The 15,442-nt window shown below is 37.0% G+C and overlaps 1 protein-coding gene and 1 pseudogene across 1 annotated transcript; one reads left to right on the top strand and one right to left on the bottom strand.

Moving 5' to 3' along the window:
• The first annotated feature begins 409 nt into the window (after positions 1–409).
• On the top strand, positions 410–4,782 carry LOC108865369 (annotated as a pseudogene).
• A 4,358-nt stretch (positions 4,783–9,140) lies between these two features.
• Positions 9,141–12,611, bottom strand: LOC125474626 (probable LRR receptor-like serine/threonine-protein kinase At3g47570). The gene is made up of 2 exons (XM_048578529.1): positions 9,750–12,611; positions 9,141–9,606 (listed from the first exon to the last, which is right to left on the bottom strand). The coding sequence occupies exons 1-2, from the start codon at positions 12,529–12,531 to the stop codon at positions 9,230–9,232; spliced, it is 3,159 nt and encodes a 1,052-aa protein (XP_048434486.1). The 5' UTR covers positions 12,532–12,611; the 3' UTR covers positions 9,141–9,229.
• Positions 12,612–15,442: the final 2,831 nt, after the last annotated feature.

The following is a 15,442-nucleotide window of genomic DNA, read 5'->3' as shown; positions in this document are numbered from 1 at the left end:
GATGTGTACATGTCATCTAAATTAAGTAATCCAACTCTCAACTTTAAAATATAATCTTTCTAGCATCACCCTTTCTGAAATTATGGGAAGGGATGCTTGCACACTTGGATTGAAAATTATTAACAAACTATATTATTCACACTAAGGAGAATGAGTGAACTTAATTTCATAATGGATTATCAAAAATGTGATTCAAATTAGTATTTGACGAGAATCGAACACAAAATATCTCATTTACAAATAAAAATAAATATTATTTCACCGCAGTACTAAATGACTTGGATTGAAAATTATTGTTTCAATAAAATAGACTAGATGGAGCGGTGCACCATGTGTGTAAATAATAAATATAAAAATTTAAACAATAAAATATATAGGAAATAAAGAGAAGTTGGAGAGAAATGTGGGATATGAGAAATGTGGGATATAATAAATCTTTCGACAGCCAACAATGGTGAACCTGAGGACGGCAATGGACTCAGCCTTCTGGGACTCGGACGTTTCTTCGCCTCAGACCCTTGAGGGCTCCGCCAAGGCCGTTCCCGGCGACCCATTTCCTCTCGACGGTGCTCGAGCCAGCCGAGCCCTTAGGATTCAGCAACTCTCTCTTCTGGGAAATGGGTTCCCCTTGGGTGTTATACCTTCCTACTCCCCCACTTCTAACAGGGACTTGGGTTCTTTCTCTCTCCAGTCCCTCTTGCTCAGACCAGCTACCTCTAAACTGGTACACTGCTACAACTTCTTTGCTTGGCTATTGGGTTTTCTCAAATTTATTTTATTTTTCGTTTAATGGATATTCTTTTTCGTTTTACGTGTTTCCGTGGATTGGTTTGTGGTTTGTATGGTTACTGAGAAAATGATGGGAAATGGGTGTGATTCGTTTGTTGTTTGTTTGGTTGCCGGGAAAGTTTGGAGAGAAAAGCAATTGAAATTGTTGTTATGGGGTTGAATTGGGTAAAGGAAAAAGGTTAGGAAAGATAATTTGTCTCCTGTTTCCTGAGAAATGAACATTTTTTTTGTTCTCCAAATTCGTATTTTTGTAAACGATTTTTATGTTACTAATTGCTAAGGAGCCTCTGCTTCTAGGTTTGGTTTGTTCTTTGTTTGATATTTAGGAAGATGTTGGTATATTTTATAAACTTTGGGTTATTAGTGAATTACTTGATGTGAGAAAGAGAGCTTGAATGGAAAGCTTGACAGCCGAACAAAGCTTGTTTGCCTAGTTCTAGTGGTGTAGCACATAAAGCATGAATTTTTTGTTGCCTTGTTATTTTACTGATTTGCAAGCGGGTTCTTATGTTTTCCAGAGCATCAAAGCTTTATCAGGTTTATCAGAGCACTGGTTGGGATTATCCAATTTTTTTTTAATTTTTTAATGGGATTTCTTAGGTGAAAAAGTTTGTTTCGATGTTTTGAAATCTGAACAATATCCTCGCTAATGAATGTACTGTGGAAATGCATTGTATTTTTGAAATTACTCTTCCAAATGTGTTGAGTTTAATGTCCTAATTCCTTGAGCATGTTTTCTGTTGGAGGAGTGAATTAAGAGTTACTATGCTTATGCTTAGACCAAAGTCATCTCACATTAATCAAATCCGGTTAGCATTCTTAGTTGTCCGACGTACTAATTCCCTTGTTACAGGATCTGCGTGAAAATAGGTGGCTTGGATTAATTGGGCAGTTCTGCCCGAAGAAACTCTTTTCTTCTATTAAAGCTGAATTTATCGATGAGATGGAGGTCCCTACATTGAAAGATGTGGTGAAGCATGTCTTGGACAAGTCACTTTATTCGTTTGGATTAGGCAATATGCACACAGCTTCTTTTGTCTCTGTCATCATCCAAATTGAGCACAGAAGGGCATGGTGAGAAAAAAGGACGCCGCAACAAATTGATGCTCTTTCATAAGGCATGCATTTACTTTCCTGTTTTGACCTTTAATCAAATGTTTAAACAGTCAGAATTCCTTTTGTCCCTTGTTTGCAGGGTTTTTGAAGCTAGTTTGAGGGATTTATGGGTGTCAATTTCTTCATTTTTTGTACAATTACTATGGCTAGGTGGATAATTTGTTTACTGATTGGAGTTGTTAGGTTTAAAGTTCTTTTTTGGGTTTGTTCATGCCAGGTTGTAGTATCATCCAACTGCGATTTTTTTCTTTCTTTCATATGACAAATTTCTCTTATAGGAATTGAAGTAAAAAATAAGTAATTATAGGGATGTATCACTTGAACTTTACCAGATTCTGTCAGCATGTATAATCTTAAAGTATTGTTTCCTAATTTCTTAATTGTTGAAAAGTAAGGCCTTGTTTGATCTCTAGGATTGGAATGGAATGGACAAACAATTGAATAAGATGGAGGTGAATGATTTTTCATATTGAGGTGATTAGAAGGGATATGAAAAATAATCCCTTCTGATCCTTACCATTTTGGTGGCTTGGAATGGAAAATAATCCATCTACCTTCAAGTAGGCCACAATTTTTTCATTTCCTTCGTCAACATACCTCGAATATAGTGGGTTATCCATATATATCAACATGCTTCAAACATCTTAATTTACAAGTTTCTTCTGTTTACCACTTTTATTTATAGGTTACATGACTTTATAACATTGCACGTATGCACTGCACGGAACATAGATAAAATTGGAAAGTTTCAGGTTTATAAATTAAGAGCCATGTACTGAAAAAGTTAATATCTGTACCTTTAACATTGCACATGTGCTGCCTAAGCTGTTTTAGTGAATAAGTTCATGTCTGTACCTTTATTTCCTTCATTTATCTTCCTGTTTAAATTATGAGCCATGTATTAAATTTTCTCAACCTTTAAAGTGTTTGCAGCTTCCTTACCATGATATTACACTTGAGGCTGCATGGCCTGAAGTGTCCGTTGACCATAAAGGAAAATACTGGGATGTGCCTGAGTCAATTTCCTTAGATATGTCATCACTTGTTTCCGAATCTGGATTGCGGTACCGCATTGGTGTACATAAAAACAGTGGTCATCCCCAGGCAGTTAATTCCATAGATGATGAGGCACCTACTTCTCTAATGCCTGGATTCTGCGCAAAGGTTGCCTTTTCTTATGGAAAAAGCCAAGATCTTTGGAGGCAAAATGAGGCACGAAAAGACATCATGATACAGAAAGAAAAGGGTTGGTTTTGGAGGCCATCTTATGATGTGCGTCTTAAAGAACCTCATGCTGCATTATCTGGATTTTTTGGTAATTTTACACGTTACTCATACTTTCTGTGACAACTTGTATTATCTCGTTACAGTTGTTTGGAAGTTTCATACCAATACTCAGGTGTATCTTATAATTTTTAGCTTATACATGTATACGTGTTTTGGTACCTCTTAGTTTCATTTATATTGTATGTGTGTAGCTTATACATGTATACCATGTGACTGCGGTAAAAGAAAATAATAGTAATAAAAAATAATTCTAGAGACAAATTCTAACAGAACAATTCAATATTTTTATTTTGTGTTCATGAGTCTAGAACCGTTGCCGACAGTATGCAGTATCTTTAGGTTTTTAGTTTAACTACTTCTTTACGTTTGCCCCTGGTAAGGCCAGATACGAAATTCTATTATTGTCAACATTAATCATTGTTAGTGATATAGTTCCCTTTTGTTTGCAAAATGAAATTGTAATGCCATTCTCACTTCTTCTGGTCAATGGTGGCATTACATTTTAGGTGGAAGCTGCACTGCCTGGTTTCAGGATGGGTACAACCCAGTGGCAGTTGATATGAAGGGGGACGAGGACAATTCTAGGAGCAATAAGAAGAGAAGTCCATTCAGTGCTGATTTTTTCGGCTCTCTCTGCTATACTTTCCAGCACGGGAAATTTAGAGAGTCTACGGTTATCTGACCAGGATTGATGCTCGGGTGGATATTTGTTCTGCTTCAGCTTTGGCTGAAAGGGTGATTAATGGTTTGAAGAGTTCCTCTGCTATTAGTGCAAAAGATCTGATGTCCTCACCTAGGATCAATCTAATCTTTCAGCAGCAGGTATTTCTATTTATTCCCTAACTTTTTAAATGTTTCGCACCTTAAGTTGTAAGAGAGATTTTAAATGCAGTTATGCACAATGTGTTACAAAGCCTGCATAGTCATTTGCTAATTGGTACTTGTGGAAACGTGTCTGCCCTGTCTGATTTCGATAGTCTGCAATCATTTTTGTGCTGATGTATCTGTACGTAGTTTTACTGCTCATGTGCTTTAATGTATGACTAGTAGATCAGCGTAAACTTTAAAATGAGAGGATGAAAAGCTGAGCTCCTTTATATGGCTATTAACATGCGCGGCTTGGGTGAATGTTTTGGTTACTGGGATGAAAATCCGATTGTTATTGACACATTACCTTTCCTTTGTAGATTTATGGGCCTATTGTCTTTAGAGCTGATTCCAAGGTTGCACTTGACTCTTTGCGCGGGAAACAAGCTCCGCATATTGAGGATTTCACATACAGCTTGAGCTACTCCTTGAGACTTTTACGATAAGGGAAGGTCGTAGCTTGGTATTCCCCAAAAAGAAAAGAAGGGATGATTGAGTTGCGCTTATTTGAGTTTTAACTCTCGATTTTCATTTACATGTTGGAAATGTATGTTTTGATGTGTATCGCATTTAGGTAATTTAGCTAGACAGTAGAAAGTGAGAAGGCTTCCGGTTCAGAATGTAGTTACAAAGATTTGAGTAATACTGTTTTTATTGATCGAAGGGAACAGATTGTAATCTGCGCGCAAATAGTAATTCTGTGTTTATTGATCAAACAAAATACCAAGGAAAAGTTAGTTTTACATAAGAAACATTACTAACTTGACATGCCAATGCTGCTCAGTATGCTTCTTTCTGATCCGAGACAATTGTGTCGCGTCACTAGTGTCCAGCCACTCTCTAGGCAACTCTGCAGAGCAAGCAACGCCGATTTCTAAAATCGAAACAATGATTTCTTCAAATTATATGCCAATGCTGGTGATATCCTCATTAATGTGATGACTAGCATTCATTTGATCACCCTCTAACATTTTCTTGAACAAGAGAGGGATCGACAATATCTACCAGATGCCTTAACAAAGTTATGCAGGTTCGAAGATCGTTGAAACATGTTATCTGTTGGTCTTTAAACATTTTGCAATAAGAGAATGCCGTAGCTGCACACATCGCCTCGTGTCCAAACTTCATGTCCCATAACATATTGTGCTTTAATCCATAATTAAATTGATCACAAACGCTAGCTAGTTAAGTTTTCAAACAATTAACATACAAAGCTAAGGTTGGGGACGTCTTCAGCTTTCGAAAGAGACCTTTTGAGACTAAATCGAAGTTGATTTGGTCAGTCAAAAGTCTGATTTTCTCTGCCGTCCGAACGTCTTGGTAGAAAAATCTGGAATTTTGACACATTCATCTTGAAAAACTTACGAACATCCTCAAATTAGACTCACTCCAAAATTCGTCCATTTGTTCACTTTATGCTCAAGAGGGAGTTGCACGTCCTACATTGAAAATACATAACAAAGTATCAAAATTCTACCAAAATAAGCAATAAAATAACTAAGAATAGGGTAAAATATATGATATAAATTGATTCATCAACTACAATGAAACATTTGCATCAGTTTAGAACTTAGATAGCTTTGGCTGCACAAAAGGGATGGAGTTTGTTCTAGCTAGATGTGAAGTTTGTTTTCCTGAATGAAAGAAGTGGTGTTCCACTGTCGTCTTAACAATCATATGTAGTTCTTCCAATTACTTATGAATTACCCATGCATATTTAAGATTAGGTTTTCCTAATATATGTCCTATTTGGAACCTCTAACATATAACGTATATCTAACATGCAACCTGTCTAGAAGTTTGGATCAAATATGAATATAAAAGACTCATTAAGCTTTATGAAAACCTTTTGAAAAACTATGCAACAATTATTAACGATAAGAAGCATTTCTGAATTTCAGGGTGACATTCCAACATAAATTGCATCCAAGTACTTATCTAAACATCCTAATGGCCGTGAATCATTAAGACACAAATACAATTTAAACACAAAGACAATTTAAACACAATGATTAATAATTCAAAGCACGCATGCATAAAATCATAAACAATTAAATAAAGACTACATATTCATGCTAAGGCTCAAGGCACTGCTCTAGCAAAAGAAATTAGTTACAAACAATTATAAAACAAAATATTATTAAGAACATGGATAGAAAACACCTTGTAGGTAAAAGATCTAAAATTCTCCAAAATAATGCATTTGTAACCCTAATGGCTAAAACTACAAAATAAAAGACTACCTAGAAAAGGTATAAGAATAAAAATAGGAAACATAATAAAAATAATAAACTAGCAAATAAAAGATTTTCTATTTGAACTGAAATTCGGACTTCTCACAAAATCAGACTTTTGGCCAACCAAATCAACTCCAATTTGGTCCCAAAAGGTCTCTTTTGAAAGCTTAAATCGTCCCCATGAAATCCTCAGAATGAATCTTCCTCCAAATATTCCATCTTGACCTCCAAAATACCCAAAACATTCAAAAACGTCAATTTGGGAAAGCTGCGCACTGGGCCTTTTTTCTTCGCCATGGTCAAATGGCTTGGTAGAAAAATTTGAAAATTTGAAACAATCATCTTGAAAGACTCACAAACATCCTTCAATTGGAATTACTCTAAAATTCATCTGTTTGATCACTTGTTGCTCAAGAGGATGTCGCATGCCGTACATTGAAAATACATAACAAAGTATCAAAAATCTACCAAAATGACCAATAAACTATAACTAAGAATAGAGTAAAATATATGGTATAATATGGACTCATCAAATACCCCCAAACTTAGCTTTTTGCTTGTCCTCAAGCAAAACAAAACTCAAAAACAAAAAAATAAAAACTAACAAACTAAAAACTTCAACTAAACTTGATTAAGACAAATTTCACCTTCAAGTTGCAATCCATAGAAAATGTTAAAATTAGAACATCTTTTCAAAAATTCCAACCAATACCACCACAGAGTCTAAGCCATTTAGAATTAATTAGAAAAGAACTCATGAACTTCCTTTGGTGTAAAGTGAACTAACATGGTTAAAGAGACTCGACTAAAACTCTTACCACTCGTCCTTTTTATTTAATACTTACTAACTTCAAACATAAATATTTTTTTTTCTTCTTTTCGATTTTTCAATTTTTTTTATAGTAATAGTGGTGGTTTTGCAATGTTAGTTCACTTAAACTTTCGATCCAACCCATGTAATGAGTTTTAGGTCAATGACTCCCAAACCACAAGGGCTTTAGGGCACTAGTGTAGAACATCCCTAAGGACTTACTAACTTGAGTGGAAAAGGTTACGAAACCAACTAACCACCTTGCCCCATGCCAAGATTTTACTATTTGACGCAATAATCATTGTTGATTAGGCATAACTAGCCCGGTTACTAAGTAAAGCCTTGGGTGGAACAATTATTACTCTAATGAAAAGCAAGTGCTTCAATCTTACCCCCACAAATCATGTTGTTGTGAACGTGCTAATTGTGAAATGATAACTCATGAATTAGTGCCTAAACAACAATAAATAGAAAAGACTCTATTGTGGGATTTATCTCCACCATATCCATTTGTTCTAAATATTGGGAAAAGAATCAGAATTTCATTGCTCTGGAGAGTTGAACCCGTGATAAGGAGCATGAACCAGTGGCCCATTTCTTCATCTGTCCTAACTAGCGCCGTTTGGGAACCTCTCTCTGACTACCCACGAGCCCAGAACTGAAACCCTAGCTTCTATCTTCAACCCAGAACGTCAAAACATGAATCCATCTCCGTCTCTGTCTGTCACCATCGTGCATTCCTCTGCGAAAACCGAGGTAAAGTAAAGAGCTCTCATTCTCTCTGCGATTATGGTCTCCACTTGGCGATATCTGAAATAAAAATGCATCCAACCAATTCTCCCTTTCGTTTTCATGACTAAAGGTCAAATGAAAACGAAATTCGACTAATGCATGTATGTTTTCTGTAGGTAGACTTGGAGATCCGAGTAAGGCCAAGGGGAATAGGAACTGCAAGGAGCAATGGCTCACACATGGAGCTGCTGTACACACAGCAAAGATGGCTGCAAGAACTCGGATCTACAAAATGAAAGGTCAATCAAATCCCTCCACTGCGTTAAAATTAAGCATGGTTTAATATCTCTGAAAGTCATACGGATTTGTGAAATGTTTCTCTCATGCATTCACAGACCTAAAACTTCGTCAATGCTCATGTAATTTTCTGTGTGCTTGCATGCCTCCATGTGACATATATTGAGCAAAAATACTGGATCTGTGACATGGATTTGATGAATGTCCACCTCTGTGTTGCCTGGACCGGAAAGGGATCCTCTGCGGATCCCCTCTTCCTAATCTACCAAATCAGGGGATTCATGCCATTGAAATTTGATCAAACGGTTGAAGTTATTATAACTTTAAATGGGCCCTAACCGTTAGATCAAATTTCAATGACAAAAATTTCCTGATTTGGTGGATTAGGATTCCTTTCCTCCTGGACCACCCCCAAACTTATATGTGAAACAATATTTTAATGAAATATGAGAGTGAGTGAGCGAAGGGGATTTCCAAGCACCACAGGGGTCTTCTCGGCAATCCCCACTGTAAGTATGACTGAACTCAGCCTCAGATTATTTTCTGCATTCGTGTAGATGATGAATGCTCAGATAAATGTTGATGAATGGATGACTGATGAATGCATATTTTTGTATCTTTATTGTTTCGTTTATAGAAGAGTAAGGATTATGTCCCCCTTATTTTTCCTGTATTTTTTATTCTTTTTTCTTGTATTACGAGGAGTTAGGTTTATGTTTTCCTGCTTAGGTGTAATTTATTTTTTGTTATTATTAAAGTTTCCCTCGTACTGTCGAGGTTTTTGAAAAAAAAAAAAAATAGAAAAGAAAGAAGCAATAAACTACTATGGAACATTTTCATATCAACATAGAGCAGGAACTCCAACATAGGTTTGAAATTTGATGAATACTTTCCACAACTTTGTATTTTAATTTTAATTTTTAATTCTTTCAGAGCGTTCGTCCTGTAATGTTTGGCAAAGCTAGAATGTCATTGTTCAAGCATAATTCGATGCAAATAAGTTTGCTTGGCAAGCATTGATCAACAAATACGATAACGCTTTCACACAACATCAATACTATTACATACTATACCACATATTAACAATAAGCTTCTATTCACATATGCCATTTGCTCGAAGTTTGTTTCTGATCCAACACATATGTGCCACAGCATCACAGATGTTCGATCTTTCTCTAGGTAACTCCGCTGAGCAAGCAACACCAATTTCTAAAACAGAGATTAAACTGTCTATGATTAGGACGCGATTCCTTGCCCTTCCGGCATTAGGATGATTGATCTCTTGAACAAGAACGGGATCCAAAACCTCTTCCACTTGCTCAGGCAGAGCTGCCTTCACAAAGCTATAGAGGTTTGAAGTTCCCTGAAACATGTCATCGGTCGGTCTTTTTCCTGTAAATATTTCCAACAGGAGGATGCCAAAGCTATACACATCACCTTGTGTCCACACTTCATGTCCCATGCCATATTCTGCATTCCACAATTCAGAACATTAGATTCTAATTTTCTAGTGAAGTGCCTAAAAGCTCATTTCATGTTTGAAAAATTTAAAATAAATACTTCCCAATTTTAAAAGACTAGCTAGGAAAAAATAAACTACCAAGTGTATTTACCTGGAGGAGCATAACCAATAGTTCCCTTTATCCCTAAAGAACTTGATTGATTTCCCGAAGAATTTTCTGCAGCTTTTGGTAGGAACCTCACCAACCCGAAGTCACCTACATGCGCAACCATGTCCTCATTGAGAAGAATATTGCTGGGTTTGAGGTCGCAATGAACTATTGGTGTCTCACAATGATGATGGAGATAATCCAATGCCATAGCAACATCAATAACAATGTTCAACCTCTGAGAAATTGTTAAGCTCCTTGGCCTCTCATTTGTCTCACCAATTGTATGAATTGGATACAACCATTCCTCCAAGCTCCCGTTAACCATGAACTCATAAATTAAGGCCTTGAAGTCATGACCGCGATAATCAAAACCAGAACATACCGAGAGTACCTTGACAAGATTACGGTGTCTAATATTTTTGAAAGCCTCGCACTCAGCAATAAAACTTTTGTAACCTCTGCGACAAACGAGGTTGAGTACCTTGATGGCAACTGGAGTTTCACCTTGCTCAGGTAGTCCTTTATAAACGGACCCAAAACTGCCCATACCGACCAAGTTGGTTGAGGAGAATCCATTTGTTGCCTTTAGAAGACTTTGGTAAGACACCTGGGGAAATTTGTCCGAATCAGTTGTAGCTTGACCCTTTTTGTCCCTCCGTGAGCAATAAAGGTACAAAAAGGTTAGTGCAAAAATGACTCCAAGAATCCCACAAACGAGGGAGAGAACCAATTTCATGGTTAAGCTCAATCCTTTCTTTTTTGCATGCTGGAGTTTGCACTTTGGCAAATGAAACTCAGGTATGCCCCCACAAAGCTTGCTATTTCCTTCAACTGATGTCGCCGTTGCATTCTTGAACGCTCCTTTGATCGGCAACATGCCCTCAAAATTGTTATAAGATAGATTCAGAGATTCCAAAAATACAAAACGTTCTAAGAATTCTGGAATTGTGCCAGACAAGTTGTTGTGAGAGAGAGACAATTCTGTAAGACCTCTTAGTGAACTGAAAGTTGATGGAATCGTCCCGTTGAAGAAATTTCCATGCATGTCTAGGTACTCTAATTTTATACAACTAACAAGACTTGCCGGAATTTCACCGAATAGCATGTTATCAGAGATATCTAAATACTCTAGATCTATTAAAACTCCTATGTTCTCTGGCAGGGAGCCTATAAAATGATTTTGAGGTAAACTCAATATATACAAGTTCAACAGGCCAACGATTTCTCGCGATATGATACCGCTAAAATTGTTAGCACCAAGAGATAAGATCCTCAAATTCTGACACTCAATTAAACACGGCAGGATATTGCCTTGAAGTTTGTTGCCGTCTAAATATAACTCATTTAGTTGACTTAAATTTCCGAAAGAGGATGGAAGATTGCCACAAAGAGAGTTCATACTCAAATTTAATTGATATAACTTGTGCAGCTTTCCTACACCAGGGGGAACGTGACCTGATAATTGGTTCTCAGACAACAACAAAACCTCTAAGTTAGCCAGATTTGCAATCTCATTCGGGATACTTCCTAATATTTTATTTTGACCTAGAAGGAAGGTTTGAAGAGAAGAAGACAGGTTTCCTATGCATTGAGGTAACGTGCCCCCAAAGTTGTTGGTAAACATTTCGAGAGTTTCTAAATGGGTGGCATTGCTCAAATCGCAGAGAAAGGTCAAGTCATCAATTCCCCCACTTCCGAGATGGTTGTCAGCAAGGACCAACCGCTTAAGCTTATGCAAATTCGTCAAAGGAGGGACCTTTCCATGCAGGTGGTTACCTGCCATCCCCAATCTAATTAGATTTGACTCATTTGATAATGAAACAGGAATAGATCCACTGAATTGGTTGCCGTTAATGGAAAATATTTGGAGACTCGGAATGACCATACCAATGTTTGAGGGCAGCGTCCCTTGGATTTCATTTATTCCCATAGAAAGGACTGAGAGAGAAGAGAGATTAAAGATTGAGGGAGGAAGCATACCCGAAAAGCTATTTACATCGAAGGCAAGAAAGCTAAGATTGGTCATTCGGCCAAAAATATCCGGGACAGTGCCACTCAAATTATTAGAAGTTGCGGAGAACACTTCAAGAGATGATAAATTGCTAAAAGAAGTAGGGACTCCTCCAGTAAAGTGGTTAAAGTGGATGGAAAAAACTCTTAACTTTGACAAGAGGCCAAGCTCCTTTGGAATCTTTCCCATCAGTACATTGAAACCAACATCGAGCCCGAGGAGCTGAGAGCAACGCGACAAGTTAGTGGGAATTTCTCCACTCAGTGAATTGTTGTTTAACCATAGGTGTTGCAATCTGTGCAGGCGGCTGAATTCTGGAGGAATTTCACTGCCTAAGCTGTTTGCTTCGAGATCAATGACTCTCAAAAAACTCAAGTTCCCAACATGTGGCGGTATAGATCCTGCAAGTTTCATGGACGTTAGGCTCAAGCTTGTGACCCTCTTATGACGACGACCACATGTAACGCCGTGCCAAGAGCAAAAGTGGATGGTTTCATTCCATGAAGTCAGGACTTTAAAAGGGTCATGAGTTATGCTAGCCTTGATTTCAAGCAAAGCGAGTCTATCTGTCTCATTTCCCGGAAGGGCGAAACAAGGAAGGCAAGAGTGAAGAATGAAAGCATGCATAAAAAAGGATGACAAAAACACTGCAGAAATGGAGTTGTAAAACCCCATCCCCATGATGATGATATTTGTTTTGTGCGAAAGTAGAAATGGAGTTGTAAAAAAGTTGAGCTGTATTGATTGTTTGTCTAGCAGCTTTAGCAGCATCCAATTTATAATCCGAATCAGAGTGCTCTGTACCTAGTGGATCAGCCACCACAATCGCTATCGTACTCGATGAGGGATGTCCTGACAAAAAAATGTATCTTTTCTCTTAATTTTATGAATAAATTCAATATAAATCTAATTTTGTGAACTAATATTAGGAATGTTCACTTTTTTGAAGTCATTGTATTCATTCTTTAACCTAAAACAAATGAAAAAAGAGAGATATTAGTTTTGTATGAAATTTTTCTCTTTGATTACAAACCATATGACATAGCGACTAACTTGATAAATGTGTTGTTCTTGTTAAGAAATTTTTATGGGTACCAAAAATACAAGTTATGTGGCGTATTATTCTACGTGTTATAATAAAGGTGTGGAAGACAAGGTTGATATATCTTACTTCTTATGTATATTGATATAAAAAATATAAAAAAATAAAATAAAATAAAAAACCAAATTCACAAGTAACAACACCATATCATGGTATTCGAATGCATAAAAAATTGCTCGTTCCTGTTCATATCGATAGTATGCCAATAAAACAATAGTTAGCTTTCTTATTGTATAATGACAATTCCTAATTTTGGTGTATTATTGTGTCTTTTGTTTATGCCAACAAATAATGTTCGTCCTGACTCCTCTAGTTCCAGATTGGGTGCGTGCTTGCGTCTTGTGAATGGATTGAGGATATACACAAAAGAATAGGTAATGGGAACTTAGGTATGAGCAAGGCTGAGATCAAACAACCACTGCGGCAGAGGCGGCTTTGGGGGACCAAAAGGTGCTATTGCACATGGTCCCAACTTTGAAGGGACTTTTAAATAATGTTTATATTAAAAAAATTAAAAACTTAGTTTATTAGTACTATAAAATCTCATTGTACACTTCTTATAATATACCGCCGAGGTTCTCTAGAAAAAAGAAAAAAGAAAAAGAAACAAAGAGAGATGGAAGATTATAGCAAGTGAAGAGAGCTATCGCTTAGCTGTTCACGTATTACTCACGAAAGTCGTATTGTCTAAAGGGGTAAGACGAAGCTAAGGGTCCTGAGGTTAGCATTCAAAACTTTCTATGTACTTTTTTTGACATAGCATTTGGTCTTAGGATTGGTACTGACCAAGTGATTGGAGCCTCTTCCTGTTCTCTAGCCACATCTGACCACTATGAGTCATTAGAAAAAGATCCAACTTTCTTTTTTTTTTTTTAATAAAAGGGGACAAGTTGGTGACTGTACCATGATAGTTCATCCTTCCGGAGGCAGGTAAGACTCATGGAGGCATTTCAGCCTCCCCTGGCCACCATCGTGCGATTCACCAACGCCTGGAATCGAACCTAGGAGCCATGTAGAATACGGGCCTAGAATTCATCCTTAACCGTTGGGCCACCCATAGTGGTTGAAAAAGATCCAACTGAACCACCTGAAGTTTAATTCTTTATGTTTCTTCGTGTAGCTCGTATTGGGAAAGAAAGACATGTGGACTGCTATCAAAGTCTGAAATACTAGTAAATAATAACATAACCAACTTCCATAAATAGCCAAACGAGGCATGCCCAAGTCGCTGATGCCTTAACTAAATCTTCTTAATCTTGTCACCATTCCCACTGCGTACATGATTCACTTTGCTACAACCCACATCGTCGACATAATACAACCCCCTTCTCTTAGTACCATGCCTAATTACAACCCCAGTTTGGATATTTGGAAGTAATCAAGAAAATAGAAACATTAGTATGATATAACCCAATCGATTGGTAATTTGATTGACTGATAAAATATGATTTGATAATTCCGGAAGAAGCAAGGTACTATGTAAGGATAATGATGAGGTGAGTGCAATTGGACCAGCCTCTGTTATTGAGATAATATTTCCAGCCTCTGTTACTGAGGTACTGTATAAGGATAAAATGGGGTGAGTGCAAATGGACCAGCCTCTGTTACTGAGATAATATTTCTATTGGCCACGACACTCTTTTGAAGGATGAAAGAGAGACTTGTCATGCATCATGTGATCACGATCTCTAGAGGCAATTTAGACTTTTCCTGAATTTCCTGAATTATTCCGATCAATAGAGAGAGATACTTGATTAAAAAAAGAGACAATATTGTCTTCTCTCCCGTGATTGCAGTAGGCTTAGGTTTAAGATTTTCAAGGACGGCAGGCTCAACCTTGTGACCCCCTTATGATGACGACCACATGTAACGCTATTGCAAGAGCAAAAGTGGATGGTTTCATTCCATGAAGTCAGGACTTTAAAAGGGTCATGACTCATGCTAGCCTTGATTTCAAGCAAAGCAAGTCTATCTGTCTCATTTCCCGGAAGGGCGAAACACGGAATGCAAGAGTGAAGAATGAAAGCATGCATAAAAAAGGATGACAAAAACACTGCAAAAATGGAGTTGTAAAACCCCATCCCCATCATGATGATATTTGTTTTGTGCGGAAGTTAAAACTCAATTTATAAAAGAGTATAGCAGGACTGATGGTTTGTCTAGCAGCTTTAGCAGAATCCAATTTATAATCATGACCAGAGTGCTCTGTACCCATGCAGTGGATCTACAGCCACCGACATCGTAGTCGATGAGGGATAGTTTGCATTGACCTGACCAAAAAAAATCTCTCTTTTCTTTTTAACTTAATTTTATGAATAAATTCAATTTACATCTAATTCTGTGAACTAATATTAGGAATATTTCACTATTTTGAAAATTATTGTATTCATTCTTTTTTAATTTTTTTTTTTTTAACGAACGATATTATCTACACTAAGGGGTGGAGAGTGGGCTAAGTCTCACAATGTGCTATCAATAATGTGGTTTTAAATTCACCTTTGGTGAAAATTGAACATAAGACCTCTTACTTCAAGTGAAGAGGAATATCACTAGATTGTAAAATGACATATTCATTCTTTA

Source organism: the organism of the source record quoted next, unplaced genomic scaffold (assembly GCF_019419815.1).
Source record: "Pyrus x bretschneideri cultivar Hongxiangsu unplaced genomic scaffold, Pyrus_bretschneideri_v1 Contig122, whole genome shotgun sequence".
NCBI lineage: Eukaryota > Viridiplantae > Streptophyta > Magnoliopsida > Rosales > Rosaceae > Pyrus > Pyrus x bretschneideri.
Note: the sequence above shows the minus strand (reverse complement) of the source record. Positions and strands in the feature narration are given on the sequence as shown.

Bases quoted from the DNA above. Each gene is read 5' to 3' on its own strand.
- LOC125474626 (XM_048578529.1), bottom strand. From the start codon at position 12,531: ATGCTGCTAAAGCTGCTAGACAAACAATCAATACAGCTCAACTTTTTT. The intron at 9,607-9,749 runs GTAAATACACTT...TGTGGAATGCAG, and splicing joins TATTGGTTATGCTCCTCCAG to AATATGGCATGGGACATGAA.